The following is a 24,135-nucleotide window of genomic DNA, read 5'->3' on the forward strand; positions in this document are numbered from 1 at the left end:
AAGTTTGAAATGGTTGCCATCTACCTTTCTTACGTCCATAGCTAATAGAGTATGGATGGGACAGTGAGGAAACAGGATTAGGATATAAAACAATTCTACAGGTTCCAACATCTTGAAAGTTCTAATTTGTAGATCTCTACTTTTTATAATTCCTTAAAATATAATTAGTAGTGAAAAATGACAAGTTTATCTTAGCTGCTTATTTTTGAACCCACTAATCCGGTTCAGCTCTTTTAGCAAAGCTGAATAACGTATAAACTAGAAACTAATGAGACTGCTAGTTAGTATTTTGAACTACCTTCTCAATACTAAGAACCCACTGGTCTCCACAGTTAAGACTTTGGAAGCTGTGTCAAACTTCAGGCTGACTAATAACATTCTGTTTTAGTCCCCTTGTTCTTCAGGCGGGAAAATACTGCGATAGCCAGGGAATTTTTTTTTTTTAAGACAGAACTTTTTTCTGTATGGATCCCTCATTTAAACATGGAAATCTACTTAGTAAAATTAGTATTTATTTTTTATTTAGTTCAGGTCTGTGCAAAGAAAAAAACCAATTAACCCTAAAATCAGGGGTTTATGATGGGAAAATGTGAACCTTCTTTTCATGATTTGTCTCTTTGTCTTGTTTTTTGGCAATTTATTTCTCCTTCAGCTGACGGGACGGTTGACAGTGGTCAGGGATCTTCTGTCTTCACAGAGTCTCGAGTGAGCAGCCAACAGACAGTTTCGTATGGTTCCCAGCATGAGCAGGCACATTCCACTGGCACCCTCCCAGGGCACACAGCGTCTGTTGTCCAAGCACAGGCTCAGCCCCATGGGGTATATCCACCCTCAAGTATGGTGAGTAGCCGTGCAAGAGAGTGTAAGCCTATAATGTGTTCAGTTCAGACTCTTCTGCCAAATTAGTAACAGCATGAGTCCAGAGTAAAAAATACAAATGGCGCATTTCCAAAGGAGGCAGGTTTATCATAGAGTATAATCGGAGTCATTCAGGCAGGGGAGGATACCTACATTAATGTGTGAAGACACTGTTTACAAGATTTAAACCGATCTGCGTTTGATTAAAGATAATGCTCTCTTTAGCCCTTCAGTGTTGGAACTGTTCCAAGCAGTGTAAGACGGGCACACAAGTGGTTTGGGGGAGGGGGCAAGGAGAGTTTTTCAGAAGTTACTTAAAAGAATTACTGAGTCTTTTCTGTAAGGTGTCTTAATGTATAAAACACAGGTAAGACTTCAGGCCATGATAGAATGCTGCATGTGAGTACTCTATAGTGAAGGAATGACCATTTAATTTAGCGCTTGTGTTCAATCATCAGTTGCTATGCGTGTTCTTGCCTTAAAGTCTGTGTTGGACGTGAGTTCCTTCCCCAGTATATGTTCATTTGCTTTTCCACTTTATTTTGGTATCTGTTTTATGACTGATTTATTTTTAGCATCAGCTTATAGAAATTATATCCTGAAATATTTTATACATTTATATCTATGCATATATACACATACATACACACATATATACACACATTATTACCAATGTTTTACATTAGCCACTCTTGCTTCTCATACAGAGAATGTTCAAATAGATCATTAGATAATACCCCATTTCTTATGTTGACCCTCCGTGAAGTCTTCAGAGGTCAATAAGATGCATTTTCTGCCTCAGGAAGGAGCTGAGAATTACTCGTCACTGTAGGGCCCTTGTTTAGTGAGATCTTTAGGCAGATAGATTGTCCCTCTTTCTCAGAAAGCTTTTAATCTGAATTCGTGGAACTCTTGCTCTTCATTAAATGAAACTCTATCTTTTTCTGGTAAGAAAATACTTCTGCTTGTTGTGGTCTCTTATCCTACAGCTTAGAATAAAAGATGTTTGGCTAGGTCTCAAGAATGGATGGCCACAGTAACAGAAAGAAAACTTCCAATGTACTAATCTTCTAACAACCTACTTCTCTAACCTTTAAAATAAGTAGGTAGGGTAGAAGAGCTTTATACAGACTGTACAGGTGTATTTCTGTGATCTAACAAATATTATTTGTCAGCATTTCTTGTCACTTTCTACTCTTGTTGATTTCTTCTGGATCATCATAACTATAGATTTTTTAAAAACTATTTTTAATCTCTTGGCTTCCCTCATCACAGGGTTTATGAACTTTGGGTCTCTGTTTTAGAAAAGGAAATGGACTGATCATTTATGAAGATGTTAAATATTTGTGCCACAAATATAGCTACATTTGATGCTCTAAAAGCAGACTTTAATGAAATATGAGAGACTTCTTGCCTTTTTATGACAATATTCTGTGGAAGTATTATGAAGAATTATTAAATATTGAGGATTTTTCAAAACTTTTATAATTATTCCTTTCTAATTCCAGAAAGAATTTACTGTGGCTTGCAACAGTATGTATCAATTATAAGTGGAGTTAAAAATAAAAGAGAAGCAAGAGTGGGAAAAAAAGAAAATGTAATCAATTACACAGTTCACAATATCTAAAAGGAAATAACAAACTTGCTCAGGACAGCCTTGCAGCGTTAGATTTACTGCTTTGTAGCTATATTAAAACCTTTATGTTAAGGTCCTTCAAACTTTCTAAGTTTGTAAACCAAAGTTGAACCTCTGATGTGGCTGAAAAAAATGTAATGTTATTCTTTAGAGATTCACATTTCAGATATTTTTCCATTGACTACTTTAATAAAAATACAGAATGTTTCCTGTATCTATTATGAATTATGTCTAGAAAGCTAATGCTCTTCCTAGTAGGGAATGACTTTTTAACTTTATAGATAAAGATAGGCAAGTGTAATAAGTGAAATACTGCGAGCCAACAACTTTTTTATCTAATGCCTTCTAAAATAGAACTGAGAAATCTTTTATGTCTGAGGTTTCCAGAGCTCCTGCAGAGTGATCCAGGTTTAAAATCTTCTACGTTTTATAATGTACATGAAACTAATAGAATTCATTCTTGTTTAATCTTAATAAGTTTGCAGAAGCTGCAAGCCACCATTCATCGTTTTCCCTGTCTGTTCTGCTGCCTCAGTCAGTCGGTCATTCTTACTCGCACACTCATAACAATTAATGTTATTGCAGAATGTTTAGGAAGATACTTGGTCATTGTTGTGGCTGTTCATACGTGACCAACAGTGCAGAGAGAATAGTTACGATCTGCCAAGTGTGCTTTGCGGGATTCCGTCTCCTCAAAAAATGGCTTTGTGCAATTGAGGAGGATGGAACATTTCTTTACGTCAAGTATATGCCCTGTTACCATTGTACCTTTGGTTATCCTGTTTTCAGAGTGCCATGTTTTTCATGTGTGTGTTTGTTTTCTGTCTAGCCTCGTCGTGGCCGTAGCTTGTCAGTTTGTGTCCCCCATCTTTCTGCTGTTCCCTCTCTGTCCCGCATCTCTCCCAGTGCTCCTTCCACCCCACCACCAGTGCTGTCTGCACCTCCTTCTCCTTCCCTCCTTCGGACTGCCCCTGAGGACACCTTTGCCGAAAAGCTTTCTAAAGCATTGGAGAGTGTCCTGCCTATGCACTCTGCCTTTCAGCGCAAGCACCGACGCTCCAGCCTGCCTTCCCTCTTTGTCAGTACTGTATGTAACATAAACTTCCTGACAAAACTTATTACCAGTGAATACATCCAGGCATCAAGAATTTTAATACAAATTAAGTAAAGAACAGGGCTAGATTTAGTAATATATTATGCTTTTACGTTACCAGTTTTTCCTATGGTTCCGTAACTTTTTGTTATGTAAGGCTTTAAGGGGGAGAAAAGCAAGGGGGTCATGAGAGAGAATGCTTCTAACACCCTTGGCATCTATCAGCGAGGAGCCATAAAATTGAGCTTTTGTTATATTCTCCTATCCCCCACCAACGTATTCAGATCCTTGCATTTTCGTATCTTAGCAAAAAATGTGTGTATTATTTAATTTTAAACTCATTGGCTTAATCAAAAGCAAATTTTCTCTTTATCAAACATTACCCAAACATGTTTTCTCCTCACTTTATTGCAAAGAGACGCTAATGACACTGGATGAGTCCATTTTTTTTCCAATAGTGAGTGAAGAATAATTGAAGAGGGAAAGTTGCTTTTAATTTGTTAGCTGTTTAAAATGAGGTGTCAGCAAACTAAAAGGCCCCACATAATGTTCCCTCTTGGAAATTTTTTTTCTTTGAATAAGGTGGGATCTTGACTCTAATGGAATACATTAGATACACATATAGTACATGTGATTTTCTTTGGCCCCATTAATGTCTATGGAAGGTCTATCTTTCAGAGTTGTTTTAAATACTGTGGTACTTTGCTGCTGCTTTTCCAGATAGAGAATTTAGTTAACATTCTGATCTAGCAACCCTCAAATCTTGAGATTTTTACCTAGGAGAATGATTAACTGTATAGTGTTTTATGGCTTTGGGATACTCTTTGAATAAACAACAGTAAAATGGAGCATTCTGAGTCAAAACAGAAACCTCCTTTTAGCTGTTGTGAAGAAGTAACAGTGGAGCCATTTTGCCTATTTGATAGGGGTCTTCCCTATTGAAAGAATGAAACTGATCTACCCTTTTAAAAAAAGAGTCCGTGAAAGTGAATTATTACAGTGTGTACTGTTTGCATTTGACAGGGTACGATTCTAACTTTAGAGTTTTTAATCTAGAACTGCCTCTGTGACAGAAAGTGCTATTAAATCAAGTTGGCTCTTATTTAAATTATCCTTTTCACCTGATTTGAACACCAAATTAGTCAACACAGCTAGAATCAGAAAAGTGGACATTCAATGATTTGGCATCTGTAACATGTTTCATGTAGTAAAATTAACTGCATTTGGTTTGGGGCAGACAGGGGAAAGACATGACAGTCACTGGCCAAGTTGTGTATATTTTACTATCCACCAAAAATCTCTTCTGATTTCTAGTCAGAAGACATACTGTTAGTTGATCAGAAATGAACCCTTGGAGCCTCTAACACACCAGCAGACAATAAGGCTTCAGAGTAGGAAGACTTGGTACAGTTATGAGTGAACATACAAATTGTAGGTAAAAGCAGAATAATCACTTAGAAGGTTAAATTCTTCCATTTCCTTTGAGAGGGGAAAGTTGTGGAAAAGCAGCTCTTATCTAATGCAAAGAGTCCCACAGAATAATTTTATTGACCCTGGATGTATTTAATGGATTTTTACTATGCACATAATTTCCAAAAGCATTGTTATTTCTTTATTAATTATAAATTTGGTGTAACCGTTTCATAGCATTACACAGTTACCCAATTGTGCATGTCAATGTAATTTCACATATGAATGTATGAATTACTTGTCTTATTCATGTTGATACAGCCTCAGTCCATGGCGCATCCGTGTGGGGGGACCCCAACATACCCAGAATCACAGATATTTTTCCCAACTATTCATGAACGTCCAGTTTCTTTTTCACCACCTCCCACCTGTCCACCGAAGGTGGCCATTTCCCAGCGGCGTAAGAGCACCTCCTTCTTGGAAGCCCAAACTCACCACTTCCAACCCCTGCTGAGGACTGTTGGCCAAAATCTTCTTCCACCTGGTGGCAGCCCAACTAACTGGACACCAGAGGCTGTAGTTATGTTGGGTACTGCAGCCAGTAGAGTCACTGGAGAGCCATGTGAGATACAGGTCCAACCTATGTTTGAACCAACTCCAGTTTACAGTGACTATAGACCTGGACTAGTACTTGCGGAAGAAGCTCACTACTTTATTCCTCAGGAAGCAGTGTATCTAGCTGGGGTACAGTACCAGGCCCAGGTGGCAGAACAGTTTGAGGGTATTCCATACAACTCACCAGTCCTGTCAAGTCCTATGAGACAGACATCTGAACAGAAGCCAGGGCAAGGGGGCCCTACCTCGAGTTCTGTCTTTGAATTTCCATCCGGACAGGCTTTCGTGGTAGGACACCTCCAGAGGTTAAGATTAGATTCTGGACTGAGCCCAGGATCTCCTCTCTCTAGCATTTCTGCACCTACCAGTACAGATGCTACAGGCTTGAAATTTCACCCTGTCTTTGTTCCTCATTCTGCACCTGCTGTGTTAACTCATAACAATGAGAGCAGAAGCAATTGTGTATTTGAGTTTCACGCTCGTACTCCACGCTCCTCTTCAGGAGAAGGAGGAGGAGGAGTTTTGCCTCAGCGCATTTACCGAAATCGACAGGTTGCTGTGGACTTGAATCAGGAAGAACCACCTCCTCAATCCACAGGATTACACGGCCGCCTGCAGCCTGTGACTGAAGAACAGCATGATTTCCAGGCCCCAGAACTGACCGTCTCTGTGGTAGAGCCCACCGGACAGAGCTGGCCTATAGGAAGCCCAGAATATTCCAGTGATTCCTCACAAATCACTTCTTCAGACCCCAGTGATTTTCAGTCACCTCCCCCTACAGGGGGAGCAGCTGCACCTTTTGGCTCTGACGTCTCATTACCCTTTATCCATCTGCCTCAGACAGTGTTACAAGAATCCCCACTTTTCTTCTGTTTCCCCCAAGGAGCCGCATCTCCGCAGGTTTTATCTGCCTCATTTTCTTCGGGAGGATCTGCACTCCATCCACAGGTTATAGGAAAACCTCCACGGTTCTTTTACACTACCCTACTGTGCACCGTTACGTTTAAGTTTTCTATCCCTCCTTTCCATTCATGAGGGATATTGTTTAATTTTATTATGGAGTTTCTCCATTGGGGGGGTGATTTTAGACTACTTGTATTTAAGAGCAAAATATGAGACAGAAGCGGCCTGATTTACCTATAACGTGTACACCCTTGGAAAAGAGAGCACAAAAACTAGACTTTTAGTTACTCATCAAAATCAGTGACTTCTGTCCATATGTAGAGTGGACAGAGTTTTCAACTAGTAGTGAACACATAAATGTCTGTGAAGTTGACTGAGCATTGATTATTTACAAATAGTAATGTGAAGTATTTCTTTCTCCGTAGAAACAAACATGGCTAGTTTTTAAAAAAATAGAGAAGATAACATTTCTTTTCCTGTAAAATGCAAAGAATGAAAAATAGGGAATCTTTTTTTTTTTTTTAAGTAGTGTTAGGAATATACAGAGTTTTCATTAGTATGGAAGGATCTTAAAAGAGAGGAAACATCTTAGGAATTTGTCTTAACAAGTGAGGATGCCTTTTAAAAATGGCATTAGTCAGGGCTTCCCTGGTGGCTCAGTGGTTGAGAGTCCGCCTGCCGATGCAGGGGATGCGGGTTCGTGCCCCGGTCTGGGAAGATCCCACATGCCGCGGAGCGGCTGGGCCAGTGAGCCATGGTCGCTAAGACTGCACATCTGGAGCCTGTGCTCCGCAACGGGAGAGGCCACAACAGTGAGAGGCCCGCGTACCGCAAAAAAAAAAAAAAAAGGCATTAGTCAAACAGGTCACTGTGTATTATATGTTCAAATAAAATGTTAATCCACAAAATTGACTGATTCTAATTTTTAGCAACTAAGTTAGAATCTAGTGTGGGTGGCGGGGGTTTTTTTGTTTTGTTTTTGGGATTTGTGGTATATGTTTGCAGGGTAAAGACCATTAGATACCTCAGTTCTTGGATTTTTCCTCAACAAATTTACATTTTGTTGTTTATGAATACGAGTATATGCACCCTCTTGCAAATAAAGACAAAGTGATGGATGTAATAGCATTCAAGAAGTGGAGTCAGTAATGACTATTTCATATATTATTCCTTTGATACATTTTGTCAAATGTGTAAGTCTTATAAAATTTATGTGGGAGACTATGCAGTTAAATAGGAAACTTTGCAATTATATATTCAAGATATCATTTGGATGTTTTAAATATCCCGCTCTTCTATAAAGAACTATATGTTCTTCTTTGTACTTTCTTCCTATGTTCTTCCCCCATCAGGGGCATAAATTAACCCCCCAAAAATACATAAACTATCAGTTACTTAGAGCAGTACTAAGCAAAAAGACCCAGAAACTTGAAAATCTGTACTGTGTGTACATGCGGTATGGTACGCTCACATTAACACACTGGTTGCCAGCCCATACTGTGAACGTGTATGCACTGCCAGCCTTGCTCCTTTAAACTTTCCAAAATGAAATTTCAAACATCAGGTAGTTTACAGAAAAGGTGCAGAAAGAATGTATACTCACAGTGGTTAAGATGCAGTAGAATGTGATGTTCTATCCAAGTAAGCTTCAGAGAAGCCCCTCTAAACTGAAATGAAACAGCAAAGGTGGGCCTTTTCGTTTTCTTAGCTCACCTATTATCAAGTCCTGCATTCAGTTCTCACCTTCTAATTTATTTTAACTTAAGATCTCTTCTAAGTGAGGGTTTCTCAAATTCCAATCGTATGGACATTTTAGGTGAGATGGCTCTTTGCTGTGAGGGCTGCCCTGTGCATTTGTAGAGTGTTTAGCAGCATCCCTGGCCTCCCCCCACCAAGTACCAGTAGCAGTTGTGACAACCAAAACTAGCCCCAGACACTGCCAGACATCTTTGGGAAGGGGCATGGGGTTCCCAGAAGTGCCCCTGGTTGAGAGCCATTGCTCTAGGTACTTGGCAGGTAATGATGATAACAATTTTTTTTACATTTTTGACAAAAGTCACTATAGCACTACAAGAAATAGCAAAAGGAACGAAATAGCATTATTAAATACCCTTTTTTCTGTAATTGTTTGGATAGTTTTTTCACACTGATAGTCTTATTATTTTTCCTGATTACTTTCAATAATAATTTTATTTTGAATCTTACTATTTTACAAAAATAGTACAAAAAATATAGCCTGAGCGGCAGGGTAGGTTAGGTTTTAACCATCAGTGGTTTTGCATGGAATCAGAGTATGTTCTGTAATATGATCCTTCTCTAACCTTCTCTTTAAAAACATGCCCCAGCGGTCTCTCCCTACATACTTAATCAAGCGAATGTTTCATCTTGCTCAGGCAGACTCTCAGGAGCTCACATATTTATTGCAAAATGCTGACCTCTGTATAAACATACCTTTGGGCTTCTCTAATTTTTTGTATTCACTTCTCTCCTTCAGGCACAGGGGCAGAGCCAGGGTCAGCAATCTTCAAGTAGTTTAACAGGGGTTTCATCCTCCCAACCCATACAACATTCTCAGCAGGTGAGAGCAACTCATTGCTACATTTTATGGATTAGCAATAGCCAAAACACTGTTTTACGTCTTTCATGAATTGGATTCCTGATGTAAATGGCTTGCGAAGTTTTTGAAAGGAAAATCCAGAGGCATAACATTTCCTGTCTTCAGTAACATTTTAGAAAATCTTTTGTTTAATGTATTTTTGAATGGTCTATTAGATTAGACATATATTGAAATTCAAAAGAATTATTTTTACTGACATACTTTATGTGCCTTCTTAAACAGATGATTCTACACTATTTTAACAATACGGTTGACCCTTGAACAGCACAGGGGGTTAGGGGCACAGGCCTTCTGCACAGTCAAAAATCTGTGCATAACTTTATAGTGGGTCCTCCCTCTCTGAAGTTACACATCGACAGATTAAACCAATCTTGGATCGCATAGTACTGAAGTATGTACTTATTGAAAAAAATTAACATATAAGTGAACCCACGCTGTTCAAACCCGTGTTATTTGAGGATCAACTGTACAAAGAATGTCAATTTTGTGTCTCTCTATTTCACGATTTGTCCTCTTGTGAGCATTTTACCATTGCTTTCATCGTGCTTGACTCCAGTAATGCTCCACTCCTTTTTAATTATTTCTAATCTGTGGGGTGGGGCATCAGATTTTATGCTAAAATGAATGAAAGCCTAAGAACAACTACTTCAGGAACTTTGAAAAAATGTTTTAAACTTCTGATTTGGGGAATTTGTTCCCAAAGGTTCAGAGAACTCAAGGGATTAGTATAATGCTGATGTATTCAACAGCAAAACTGGTAATTGTAAAATTAAATATCTGTAGTGCATCACTGATATTAACAGTAATTATTTACATGGAAATAATGCTTTGGGGGCACAATCGAATATTATCTGTTTCAAATAAAATTTATAGCCACTACATGTGTCATAAAAACTTCCCAGTCAGGCTTCCTTGGTGGCACAGTGGTCGAGAGTCCGCCTGCCGATGCAGGGGACACGGGTTCGTGCCCCAGTCCGGGAAGATCCCGCATGCCGCGGAGCAGCTGGGCCCGTGAGCCATGGCCGCTGAGCCTGTGTGTCCGGAGCCTGTGCTCCGCAACGGGAGAGGCCACAGCAGTGAGGGGCCCGCGTACCAGAAAAAAAAAAAAAAAAAACAAAACTTCCCAGTGAATTATTTTGTTGATAGTTCCCTATGCAGTGTGTTTTCAAACCACCAAATTCTAAATTGGCTTGTTTCTATCAATTTTTGAAACTAAGTTTTCAATTCTCCTTACAAATGGCCTGCTCACAGTCCAGCATGTGATCATGTGGTCATTTGATGCTGGTTTAAGATTAGATGTTCCTTGTACAAGATTAGCTTGGTTATACAGGCAAACCTCGTTTTACTGTGCTTCGCTTTCTTGTGCTTCGTAGGTATTACGTTTTTTTTTTTTTTTTTTTTTTTTTTTACAAATTGAAGATTTGTATTAACCCTGCTTCAGGCAAGTCTGTCAGCACCATTTTTCCAACAGCATTTGCTCATTTCGTGTCTCTGTGTCACGTTTTGCTAATTCCCACACTTATTTCAAACATCTTCATTACTATTATATTTGTTATGGTGATCTGTGATCAGTGATCTTTGATGTTACTATTGCAAAAGGATTATGACTTGCTGAAGGCTCAGATGATGGTTAGCATCTATTAATAATAAAGCAGTTTTTAAATTAAGGTACACACATTGTCTTTTTAGTCATGATGCTGTTTCATACTTAATAGACTACAGTGAGGCATATGTACTAGGAAACAAAAAAATTCATGTGACTTGGATTATTGCAATATTCACTTTATTGCAGTGATCTGAACCAAACCTGTAATATCTCTGAGGTGCCTGTACATACATTTTCTCTGTGGCCAACACCTCTATCTTATAGAATGGAAGGGCTGGGAATTACACGTTTTGTCTTGCTCCTGCCCTTTCTTCCAGACAAGTGTCTGAATCTGTATATATTTATAGTTATGTTCAAGTAGTGACATTTTTGCCAACCTTAACGGGTTTAATTATATTAACAACCCCTGATAAGAATACAAATTAAAAGTTACATAAAGCTGAGTGAGGACAGAAACGCTATCATGGATACCAGTCTCCTAATTTACTTATCATTGGACACAGGCCAATACCAATAAAATGTGCAGATTTAAGTGTATGCTCTGTTTTTCCTTTTCCAAAGGAATTTGTTATGAAGCAGTGAAATAAGCCATTGAGTTTAATGGTGACGAAAGTATGCACAGTCGGGGGGCAGGGGGCAGCTCCACAAATGTCAGGTTAAAAGAATCAGGTGCTTGACTCTTCTGGGAAAAGATCTGACTAAATGGCTATCTCTACAGTACAAACAAGAATTCCCGTTTCAGTGATGCTTTTTTCAGATAACTTTTATTTTGTGAGTTATTTTAAATATAGGATGAGTTAAGTAGAATCATAAAATTGAGCCCTCAATCTAAATAAGTGTATGCAGTCTAGAATATTTAACTTTTCCAGGGTTGCGTAGCCAATAGATAGATAGAACTAAACATTACAAACCAGAATCCAAGATTTCTACAGTAGTTTTCTTTTTTCTGCATTAAAGTTCTACGGGGATTCATGATTCTGCAAAGGTACCCAAGGAGCTGTATTTGTTTGTTTTATCTTCTGGGGAAAGATTTAAATCCAGGAAAGAAAGATTGTAAACTTTTTGTACTGTACAGTTAGAGTCTGTTTTTAGATCTGATTTTTGTTTTGCATACCGTCACGTCCCAACACCACCTTAGGAAACAATCTCTCTAATTTTACTAGTGTGAGGAAAGAGATGAACTTTAGCTTAAATTTACTTTACTTCTTGTGTTTCTGAAATATACTGAATAAAGGATTGCTTCTTTTCATGTTTTTATCAAGAATCTCTTCTAGTGCTATATCGTATCTTAATGAGGTACCAGAACTAGCTTTCTCCTACTGGAAATCTGAGTATTTTGCTGCCACGAAAGGTCATGAGCTACCCTGCTTCCTTAATAATTTCATCCATAGGGCACATGTAGAGTCTGTAGTTATCTCTTACTTTTTGTTCAACTAAGGCTCATGAACATTTTTTTCAAGCACCCTTGTCCAACAGATAGTACACGGTCAGTACAGGCTGTTTTCAGAGGCAGTTTTATGCAAAGCATGATGCCAAGTTGCTATGCTAAACAGTACTTATTTGGCTAAAGTGTTGATTATTAGCCAGTGTGATTGTGTTAAAAAAAAAAACACACACACACACACCATATACTCCTGTCCTATCCAGAGGTGCCACTTCTCTATAAATGCTTTAATGTATAAGTGGCATACATGCCTCTCAATTATTCTAAGCAAGGAGTGAGGGTATATGTTTATAAAACTGCTCATTTTTGGGTCTCCCTGGTGGCGCAGTGGTTGAGAGTCCGCCTGCCAATGCAGGGGACACGGGCTCGTGCCCCGGTCCGGGAGGATCCCACATGCCGCGGAGCGGCTGGGCCCGTGAGCCATGGCCGCTGAGCCTGTGCATTCGGAGCCTGTGGTCCGCAACGGGAGAGGCCACAACAGTGAGAGGCCCGCGTACAGCAAAAAAAAATAAAAATAAAAAATAAACTCATTTTTTACAGTACACACACACAGCTAATTAAACAGCTTACACACACACAACTAATTAAACAGCTTTTTCCTAACTGAGTTCATGCTCTGAAGGACCACGTGCTAGGCACTGATGGACTACCAAGATGGATCATATAAGGCTACTTTCAGGGAGCCTGAATAATCTGGTAAACATATACGTCAACTCCTACAAAACGAGTAAGGATAATAGCTAACATTATATACAGTGTGCAAAGCAATCTACCTGTGTTTTTATTTAATCCTTCTATGAACAATATAAATATAGGTACTATCATTATTTCCATTGTACAGATGGGAAAGCTGAAACGAGATCTGGAGAAGCTAAGTACTTTACCCAAACTTACACAGCTTCTAAAAGATAGAAAGAATTTAAATCCAAGTAGTCTGACTCCATGAAAGGAGGAGACTATATCTCTTCTGAGCAGGGAGGGGGATATCTGTAGGTTTATGAAAGAGCATTTGAACTGGACTCTGATTATGAGTTAGATTCAGATGAAGGATAAGGAATATTCTAGGCCCAAAGAAAAGGGCAGGGGGGCAGTATAAGCAAGGTAGAAGGCACAAAGGTAGAAAGCTGTGAGACAAATAAACAACCCTTGGGTTCAGTGTAGCTAGAATACAGATAAGTCAGGACTTATGGTTAGGACTCCATGCTCCCAATGCAGGGGGCACTAGTTTGATCCCTGGTCAGGGAACTAGGATCCCACATGCCACGTGGCACGGCCTAAAACATAAAAAACAAGTGAAGGTGTGAGTTCAGGAAAGAGCTGATTGAGTCCAAATCGTGATGTAAGCAAGGGTCTGCGTTGATGGGGGTGCGGGAGAGAGGTAATTGTGCGCCCAAATATAAGGGGGGGGTTTTGCTCAGATTGAGCCCTTATGAAGAAGGGGGATCACCATGTAGTCACACCTTCATGAGGCTCACATCACGGGGCTCTTACTGGTCTTTGCTTTGAACAATAACACAAAAAAATATTAATGGAATAAAGTGAAACTGTTGAGAACAAGTGTGCCTGTAAGGACCTTAAATGGTGTATGTAGTTGGAAGTGTTTACAGGCAATATCTGACAGAATTGGTTTTATATATACCAAGACATTAAACATAGATTTTGTCCTTAGGGGAACAACTTCACTGCTCCAGGTTCATTGTAAATAACATTTAAAGATCACTTAAAGGTTACATGAATATACACCTGTAAGACAATTGCAAAAACAATAGAATTGTCCTAATACTAATAATCAAGCAGATGCTTGTCACTGCAGATTTTACCTCAAGACACAACTTAAAGAAAAAGTACTATGTTATGCGCCAGAAAAGCGAGATCATTCATAGTGTAGCTTCCCTGAAGATAAAAATGCTGATGTGTAATTACAATGTGAAGAATTTGAGTGAGGCAAGGGGAGCAGCATTTCCGAATTAGTATATTTATATTAAAAGACGATCTTACGTAGGTATGAAAATTAACGGCTTAGATAACTGTAGGTAGTTCACAGTGAATTCCTTCAAGTTTAAATATATTCAGGTTAATCAAAAAGGTTTTCTACTTTCTTGGTTCTTCTTTCTTAGTGGGAAAATGGGCAAAATTGTCTTATACTCAGAGCTGCCTTATAGTCGGATACATATGATATATCTTAGTTGCTGAAAATCAATTTTATATAATTCAGCCATTTGTTCCTAAGTTTTTTAAGTTAAGAATCCATTATCAGAAATAAATAAGGATAAAACATGACTACTGTCACTATTATATTTCAGGATTCTTTTGATGGTTTTAATTGGTATAATAAGAAAGAAATGAGGAATAAATATCAGGAAAGTAAAAATATTATTTGCAGATTATCACCTAACAAAATCTAGGATGCTTGTTAAGGTGGGTAGATGCATAATAGACATAAAAACAAAAATAAATAAGTCTTGGGGATGCAATGTACAGCATAGTGACTGTAGTTGATAATACTGTATGATATGTTTGAAGGCTGCTAAGGCTGCTAAAGGCTATCATTGGTTGCAGCATTATTTTAAGTAACAAAATTCAATCAACCAAAGTGTTCATCATTAGGATATCAGTGCCATTGATAAATAAAATGAAAATGGCATGTCAGAGAACAGTATTTATAAAATGGGTGTGTTTTTGTTTTGTTTTTTAAAACAAAATCAGCCTGTGTGTAAATGACCACTTATGCCTAGAAGGAAATCCATAAAGTCGATGCACCAAACCACTAATTGTGATTGCCTGTGGAGAAATGAGGTTGGGTATTTTCATTTAACTCTATTAATCTAATATATTGCTTAAAATTTTTATCACAAACAGGTGTTGTTTTTGTATTCAAAAATTAAAAAATTTAAATTAGTTATAGGTATTAAAGAGTCTTGAAAGTCAGCTATGAAGTTCCGATTTTTGTTAGGCTAGAGGGGGCCATTAATTTTATGGCAAAAGTTAGTGTTTGGGTACAATTACATGCCATTCATCAAGTTTAGGTGTATTATACCAGAGTGCCTAGCACATGCTTGATTTCCAGATGACATTCCCTTTGCCGTACGTTGAGTTGAGTGATAGTATCCTTGTTTTCAAAGAAGGAAACCTCATTTTGGCAGGAAAATGAGCAATCTCTAAGGTATCACAGCTAGTAAATGGTAAAGCTGAAGTTCAAAATTCAATGCTTTTCTCCCATTTTGTAGCCATTATCAAAGCTATTCTTTAAGCAAATTACACAGTTGATGAAATATTGATAGATTAAGGGAAAGAGATTAAAGGAAGAGATTGGATTAGTTAAATATACGACCAAAGTGAGAGCTGCTATCAAGAAATGGGAACAAAGAGGGAGGAATTTGGAGGAGAGAGGGTCTGTTTGGACATGGTGTCTGAAGGTGTTTGTAAATACCTGAGCTGCTACTGGGGCAAGGAGCCTGTTAGGTGAAGAGCCAGTGGTGACTCAAACTTTGAAACATGGGTTAGTTCTTGGTTGTACCATCACAAATAAAGAAGACCAGATGAAAAAGAAAGATGTGTAAAAAGGGGAATTGGTGAATTTGGGTTTGTGCATGTCTTGATTACTAAAATTGCCATCTTTTACAGGCACTGATAGGCAAACATACTTCCTTAGAAACATGCTGTTAATGACTTGAAATAAAACTGAGTGATGGTTTTCTTCTCAGCAGCAAGGAGTGCAGCAGACAGCCCCCTCTCAGCAGACAGCGCAGTATGCACTTCCCCAGACGTCAGCCTCCAGCGAGGCCATGACTGCACAGCCCACAAGTCAGCCTCAACCTCCACAGTCCTTTTCGCATGTGTCAGCAGGAAAACAGGTGAACGCTTAACTTCTAGAAAGGAGTGCCACATGACTTCTACCTTCCCTAATGGTGAAAATTGGTTATTTTCACTGCAAAAATGAAGTGAAAATTGCTTCTTTTGTATATATGCATTGGTTAATATAAATGTGTATATACAGCAGCGATAATCCAAAAATGTTTAACTTTTAGGTTTATCAGCCTAAAATCAGTTTGACAGGTATAGAACTGATAAAGGTGCTGTAGTAATTGAACCTATGACATTTTCTAGAATTGTCAGTTGTACCTATCATTCTAGGTTTGCAATTATGCTGTGTTTTCACGTAGATTTATGCATTGTTTCCTTCCTTCATTGCCTTCTGAAGTCATAAAAAACCCTTATATGGAATGATTTTTTTTTCTAAGTTACCCTTCTAGTCACTTGAAAAGTAACCCTGGGGACTTCCCTAGTGGCCCAGTGGCTAAGACTCCGTGCTCCCAATGCAGGGGGCCCAGGTTCGACCCCTGGTCAGGGAACTAGATCCCGCATGCTGCAACTAAAGATCCTGCGTGTTGCAACTAAGACCCGGCACAGCCAAATAAATAATAAATAAATATTTTAAAAAAAAAAAAAAGGAAAGAAAAGTAACCCTGTAGAAGATAAGCTCTTCTGAATGACCTTTTTTCAGCTTTAACATCGGGGCTTGTGCTTGTATTGTTTCTGTCATATTTCATCACATCTGAGATACTGTCAATTGTAAAATGCACCATTATTTTATGTAACACTGAGAACTGACATACCATTAATTGTAAGATATATCTTAATGTCCTAAACATTAAAATGACCAGGTGGTGGAAAGGGATGATTGCATCATACAATCAGTGAAATATAGTAATTAGACCTACTTTTACAGGCCTGTGTTAGACTTAAGAATTGTGGAAGCACTATGGATGAGCTCTAACTCCACTGGGAAGGAAGTCCTTTGAATTTCAGTAATCACTGTAGTATCAGTTGTAGATTCAGTGACAGCAAACATGCCAGTGGATTATGGTATGTGAAACATATCTCAGCCAGGCTGTAAAGAAAACAACCTTTCGTATGGAAGGGTTCTTTTTATTGGTGAACGATGAAGCATGAGCAGAATTCCTACCACAAAAGATTTGGAACAGCAGCCAGTCTATCAGCCTCCTGTCTCCTGTCGTCCTCTCCCTGCTCTTATGTGGCACATTAACTTACACTAATGTATGCAGGGGTTTGGTGTTTGTTTTAATTTTCTTTCTTTTTGGCTAATACATAAGTCTTGCTTTTGGCAGCCTTGCTTTTTTTTTTTAAAGTCTGTCTGTTTTGTTTTTCTTTACCTTCCCAGCTTCCAGTTTCCCAGCCAGTACCAACTATCCAAGGCGAACCTCAGATCCCAGTCGCGACACAGCCCTCAGTTGTTCCAGTCCATTCTGGTGCTCACTTTCTCCCTGTGGGACAGCCACTCCCGCCTTCCTCACTCCCCCAGTACCCTGTCTCTCAGATCCCCTCAGCTCCTCAGCCAGCTTTCTCCCCGCTTCCTGTCACCATGGCAGCTGGCGTTAATCAGCCTCTGCTTACCTTGGCTTCCTCTGCTCCAGCAGCTGCAGCCCCAGGGGGACCCACCGTGGTCCCTAGTCAGCTTCCCACCCTCCTGCAGCCTGTGACTCACCTGCCAAGTCAGGCTCACCCGCAGCTCCTGCAGCCAGCAGTTCAGTCCATGGGGATAGCCGCTAACCTCGGGCAGACTGCTGAGGCTCCACTCCCCTCTGGAGATGTTCTCTACCAGGTACCGTGTTGGCTGGTGAGAAGGAGGGCACCAGAGGGTTTGGTTCTAATGATAGAACATCAAGGACTTAAAAACCTAATAACTGAATGTCAGAATAACTAACAATAACAAAAGTTGCTGATCTCAACCAGAGATGCTAAAATAGTAAAATTCTGAGAAAGGACAGGGCGATGATGTCTGATGACTCATTTCCATTTTCCCCAAGACATCTCTTGGGAGAAAAATGGTTCTCTCAATATTCAGTGTAAGCTGATTGAAAGCTAGGTATGGCTAATCATAGAATATATCAGGCTCCTTTTTTTTATGGGAAGAGTAAATATGGGTAGCCAACATGGTATCAGTAAAAAGCTTCAGGGTTTAGATTTAGAATATTAGCAAGTCATTATATGACTGGAATGACTGATACCTTGAAGAGTTTTTGCATTCTCCTGTTTGATTGGGTAGAAAGTAGGTATTTTCTAGAAGGAATTATGTCTATTCCTCCTATTTAAATAGTCTCCAGGAGGGAAAAAAATAGCAACTTAAAAGTATAGTTGTGTACAGTCCCGTCCCCTAAATTGAAATCAGTTAACCATTTCATTTCAAGAATCTTCTTTAAATTATATTAGAAAGAGATCAGGCTACTTTTCTTCGCTATGTTCCCTTTTTTTTTTTTTTTTCTTTTTTTTTTTCTTGCTTGTCTTGCTGTTTTGCTCATTTGATGACCCAACCTGCACTAATTCCCCTTCCTCGTTTCTGTCACAGGGCTTCCCACCTCGACTGCCACCACAGTACCCAGGAGACTCAAATCTTGCTCCCTCTTCCAGCGTGGCTTCTGTGTGCATTCCTTCTACAGTCCTGTCCCCTCCCATGCCGGCAGAAGCACTGGCTGCACCAGGTTACTTTCCTACAGTGGTGCAGCCTTATGTGGAATCAAGCCTTTTGGTTCCTGTGGGCAGTATAGGAGGACAGGTTCAAGTGTCCCAGCCAGCAGTGAGTTTAGCACAAGCCCCCACTACATCCTCCCAGCAAGCAGCTCTGGAGGTAAATGGAATTCCTGCATGTTTATGTCTAAACTATATGTATAATGGGATAAAAATGACAAAGGAGAAACATAGGTTCCCCTGGTTCAGAATGCACTTGGAAACTATCGCAAACTAACTTCTGAATGACTTCTTCTTGCAGCCGAGTGAAATGCCAGTGTGGGGCCTTGTTGCCACTGGTTGCTCTGTTGGGAAGTGAGTGTGCCTTGGAGGAGATAGCCCTACTAGCACGTCACTTCTCTAGCTGTCCCTTCAGCCGCTGTTCTTAGCCTTTTACAAACTCCTGCCATTGGCAGAGTCACCAGAATACCTGACCCTGCTGTGCTCCCGGTGATCATTTTTGCCCCTCTTGGAGAAAGCTCTGAGCTGTCTTTGCACTTTGCTCTGCCTGCCCTGTTGCACATTCTGGTGAGATGCTGGCTGCACGGCAGGTTGTAGTTTCTCACTACCTAGAAGCTGTTTTTGCTGATGACACACTGTGCAGTCTATACCAGAGACTAGCTTTAGAAATTTCCTTTGCAATTTTAAGATGACTGTCTGTAGATGCTGAATATTAAGAATTACTAGTAAATGTAGTGCTTCTAGGACTTAGAGGAGGGATAAGGAAAAGACGAGTGGCTTCTTGGGGATGGTCGACAATAAATCAAGTATATTACTGCCAGAGTGTGAAGTATCCTTTCTGTTTACAGATCACTCAGGGCGCCTCTCAGGTGGCTCCTCCAGAGCCAGTGCCAGTGGCTCAGCCACAACCTACCCAGCCTGCTACATTGGTCTCTTCCGTAGACAGGTATGTGACAGTCCAGTTCTCCTTTCTTGACTGGTAGATAGGATGGTAGGAAACTTTAAAATGTCTCACCTTTAAATCTCATCATAGACTGAACTTTTTTTCCCGAAGTGCACATTCAGATGTAGCCTCAGGTATGAGCGACGGCAATGAGAATGCCCCATCGTCCAGCGGGAGGCATGAAGGGAGAGCTGCCAAACGGCATTACCGAAAGTCCGTGAGAAGTCGCTCTCGTCACGAAAAGACTTCACGCCCAAAATTGAGAATTTTGAATGTAAGTATTGCTGACTTCTGGGTTTCATATAGTTAGTTCATACCATTTAAATACTTCTAAGGCTTGGGTGTATTGATGAAAGTTTAGGATCTTGTATCACCCAAATGATATTGTTAAATTGCATATTTCTAAAAAAAAAATAGTTTTTATTTGTAAAACAAAGATCTTACATTCTTACCAGACCCTTCAGTGGAAGATGTGTAAGTAGCTGAAAGGCTGATATTTTCTTAAGGTTTTCTTACTCCTAGTTTAAGAGGCAAAGTAGCAGTGCTTCAAGGAATAGTGGTAACATTCGGCTTAAGTTAACCTATGTTACTTTGTCACATTCAGTAACAGATCTGAGCATTGTTCTTCTGAGATATGAAGTACCTTTTCTTTTTTCTTTTTTCTTTTCAGGTTTCAAATAAAGGAGACCGGGTAGTAGAATGTCAGTTAGAGACTCACAATCGGAAAATGGTTACATTCAAATTTGATTTAGATGGTGACAACCCTGAGGAGATAGCAACAATTATGGTATGTCTGTTTTTGGAGTTCCAAATTTTTCCTTCATACTTTATCTTCATATCCACTGCGCTAGGCACATATGCAATATTTTGTAAACTATTTTGACAGTTAAATATTTATTTCAATGTGAATATAACTACCACACCAAACCTGTGATTTAGAGGTGCTTTTGTGTAGGGCATGTCTAACTAGGTATTGAAGAACTAACTTACATATTAAATATTAACTAAATAATAATACAGGTGGTATGCAGATAGGACAGAAGTCATGAAAGTGGTGATTGAATGACCTAAAGCTTGGGAAACACTATTAATTAAGCTAATGTCACATTTCTTTTACAGGTGAACAATGACTTTATTCTGGCAATGGAGAGAGAGGCATTTGTGGAACAAGTGCGGGATATTATTGAAAAAGCTGATGAAATGCTCAGTGAGGACGTCAGTGTGGAGCCAGAGGGTGACCAGGGATTGGAGAGTCTCCAGGGAAAGGATGACTATGGCTTTGCAGGCTCTCAAGTAGGTTCACTGTTCCCGTAGTGAAGCTTCGTTTATGTTAAATATTTGCTAAATTTGCCTTGCACGATGTCCAGCGGTACCACATTACACCTGTAACTGAGATTATCAACATTTATGTTCTTTTTGCATGTGGTGATTTGCTTTGCCTGCTCATTAAGATTGAGTGAGAGAATGAATTTAATCACTTTTGTTTGTTGTAGAAATTGGAAGGAGAGTTCAAACAACCAATGCCTGCATCTTCCATGCCACAGCAAATAGGTGAATTTTTTTCTTTCCACTGTTTGTTCTTACCTTTGACCTAAGAAGTTTTGTGCTAATAATGGAATCTTGAAGCTTTGTGTGAGTGACAATGTATATAATAATAATGCAATTAAATGGTTTGTTTCTTTTTAAGCAGGCCTTCCTACCAGTTCTTTAACTCAAGTTGTTCATTCTGCTGGAAGACGGTTTATAGTAAGTCCTGTGCCAGAAAGTCGATTACGAGAATCAAAAATTTTCAGTGAAGTATCAGATACAGGTAAGAAATTGCTTCTACCACATACATATATAAATCCTGTGTCTCTCCTTTATTGGAAGCTTGGTCATCAAGCAGTAGTTCAAGTGATGACATAGACAGTAAAGAACAGTAGAAAATTGAGACTGACCAACAGATAAACATTTGGAGACCGGGAAATAGGTGATGAATAGAGAGGATTTGAGCAAAAGGGCACAGAAGGGTGGCCATACTAGATACAGCCCGTGTGATTGATACTGTGTAGATTCAGCACTGTGTGTTTGTATCTCCATTTAGCGCTGCTGTATATCGTTTGAGGTTACTCCGTGTTTTTTCAGAAATAGATATTCATACAAGATCATTTCTTTTGCTGGAACTGCTATATCACTTAGCCGTTTTAGAGCCTATCATGTCCTTGGGGGAGGTTTTATACCTTGTTGGTATGTGGCATTGCTGGGAATCCCAAAAGTAGATTGTTCAGACAGTCTTTTGAACCCACCTCTTTAAAAAGAACTGATTCTGAGTTTTTATTTTCCTTTGCAGTTGCTGCTTCTACATCTGCTGGCGCTGGAATGAGCTTGTCTCACTCTGCTTCATCCCTTAGTCTACAGCAGGCCTTTTCTGAACTTAGACGTGGGCAAATGGCAGAGGGGCCGAGCACAGCACCTGCCAACTTCCGTCCAACGGGGCCAGCGTTCCCAGCAGTGCCCCCTTCCGTGATCAGCCCTGCTGGAGCTCCAGCCACAGCGGCAGCCGTACCCTCAGCGGCAGCCCCTGCCACGGGCTTCCCTCTTAGTGACGCTTCCACATCAGCCGTTCAGTCTGAGGTGGCAGTGCCCACTGAAAAGGGCATTGCTGGAGTTGCCACCTGCACAGGTGTAATGCCCTCCAGTGGTCTCCCTGTACCACCTGCATCTGAATCTCCGGTACTTTCCAGTGTGATGCCAAGCATCTCAGTGCCTGCAGTTGTCTCAGTGTCAGCGACATCCCAGTCAGTTCAGGCTCCCACACCTGGGAGCGTTGTTTCCAGTACAGGCACGTTCCCCTCTGTACCAGTCTCAGTGACGGCAGCCTCTGCAGTGAGCAGTGCTGCTGCCCCAGGCGCTAAGCCTTCACCTGTGTCGTCGCAGCAGGTAGTGGGCAGCATGGCTGGGGCAGCCACGCTCACATCCGTGTCGGCCACCGCTCCAGTCCCGAGTCTAGCTGCACAGCCGTCCCTTCCCCTCAGCAGCAGCACCTCTGCTCTTACTCGAGCTGAGACTGTAGTGGTTAGTGCGCACGCACTGGATAAGGTATCTCACAGCAGCATGACCGGATTGGCTTTGTCCCTCCCCACGTCATCTGCCTCTCCCTCCCTGGGAGCAGGGGTATCTAGTGCTGTTTCTCAGCCTGGTGTGGCTCATCCTTTGGTCATCCCATCAGCTGTGGCTTCTACTCCTGTCCTTTCCCAGGCAGGACCTACTTCCACACCTTTACTACCCCAAGTAGCTAGTATCCCACCTTTGGTACAACCTGTTGCCAATGTGCCTGCTGTACAGCAGACACTAATTCATAGTCAACCTCAACCAGCTTTGCTTCCCAACCAGCCCCATACTCACTGTCCTGAAATAGATGCTGATACTCAACCCAAAGCTCCTGGGATTGATGACATAAAGACTTTAGAGGAAAAACTGCGGTCTCTCTTTAGTGAGCACAGCTCATCTGGAGTTCAGCATGCTTCTGTCTCGCTGGACACGTCATTCGTCATGGAGACCGCTGTCACACCAGGCCTCCCAACCACTGCTGTTGCACCAAGCAAACTCATGACTTCCACTACAAGTACTTGCTTACCACCAACCAGTTTGCCCTTAGGAACAACTGGTTCGTCAGTTATACCAGCGGTCACTCCTGGGCAAGTTTCCACCCCAGTCAGCACTGTACCAGGAGTGAAACCTGGAACTGCTGCACCAAAGCCACCTTTAACTAAGCCTCCAGTAAGCTTCTCGTTTTGAAATAGTTTGAAAAATATGATCACTCTTCTCCCCCTCCCCCAAAAGTACACTTTTTACAATACAGCCTTGCAGTATAGTTATAAAGATGCCTAGCTTGTGGTAGGTACTCGGTATTTATTAAATAAATTGATTGAAGGTGATTTTAGGATGTATGTACATGAACATGAGGGTTGTTTTTTTTTTTATGAAATATGGCAGGATTGGGGGTTAATTATGTTGTAAGATTTTCTAAGAGTGTATAACAGTTAGGTAAAATACAGGCATTATTTCTGAATTGGTACAGACTGAAGAAATCCGTGTCCCAAAAGGGAGCTGAATGTTTCTGCTGGCGATTGTACATAGTAACAACAGTTCACAGTTTTTGTTTCCATGAGAATGAAGCAAATTTTCTGCCTTGCTCAGATTCCATAGATGTACAATTTGAGGTTTATAAAACGTTGGAAGTTGGTGATGACTTTGATGTGGTGGAGGAGAAATTAATCTAATGCTAGGGATAAAATAACTAGAATGTGTTTTCTGGTTCTGCTATGGTGGCTTCCTCTCATTCTGCCATATTCAGTCTCTCATCTTCTCCAAATAACAAGGCTGTGTTTCTCCTACTGTATTGTATGCTTCGCCCATCTTTCTGCATTGCCATTGATGTGGGACTCTTTTTACAGCAGGGTAATATAGAGGCTTCACTCAGACAAAATACAGATTACTTGATAGTATTAGATTTCTGATGCCTTTCGTTATCAGACCTGCCCC

The 24,135-nt window shown here is 40.2% G+C and overlaps 1 protein-coding gene across 4 annotated transcripts in view; it reads left to right on the top strand.

Annotated features, from left to right (window-relative positions):
• The window catches only part of WNK1 (WNK lysine deficient protein kinase 1), a gene marked incomplete at both ends in the record, with an annotated part of 132,465 nt that overhangs the window by 90,403 nt on the left and 17,927 nt on the right, over positions 1 to 24,135 (top strand). The window contains 12 exons of one of the 4 annotated variants that reach the window (XM_079714880.1): positions 653 to 840; positions 5,319 to 6,560; positions 9,010 to 9,093; positions 15,887 to 16,036; positions 18,550 to 18,828; positions 19,517 to 19,614; positions 19,723 to 19,885; positions 20,282 to 20,398; positions 20,731 to 20,904; positions 21,105 to 21,162; positions 21,302 to 21,421; positions 21,941 to 23,370. In XM_079714880.1, the coding sequence (XP_079571006.1) occupies positions 653 to 840; positions 5,319 to 6,560; positions 9,010 to 9,093; positions 15,887 to 16,036; positions 18,550 to 18,828; positions 19,517 to 19,614; positions 19,723 to 19,885; positions 20,282 to 20,398; positions 20,731 to 20,904; positions 21,105 to 21,162; positions 21,302 to 21,421; positions 21,941 to 23,370 (4,103 nt within the window). Of the gene's footprint in view, positions 1 to 652; positions 841 to 5,318; positions 6,561 to 9,009; positions 9,094 to 15,886; positions 16,037 to 17,364; positions 17,806 to 18,549; positions 18,829 to 19,516; positions 19,615 to 19,722; positions 19,886 to 20,281; positions 20,399 to 20,730; positions 20,905 to 21,104; positions 21,163 to 21,301; positions 21,422 to 21,940; positions 23,371 to 24,135 lie in introns of all 4 variants that reach the window. The other 3 variants (XM_079714881.1, XM_079714882.1, XM_079714883.1) reach the window with 3 other exon arrangements.

Source organism: Hyperoodon ampullatus, assembly GCF_949752795.1.
Source record: "Hyperoodon ampullatus genome assembly, chromosome: 11".
Lineage (NCBI taxonomy): Eukaryota > Metazoa > Chordata > Mammalia > Artiodactyla > Ziphiidae > Hyperoodon > Hyperoodon ampullatus.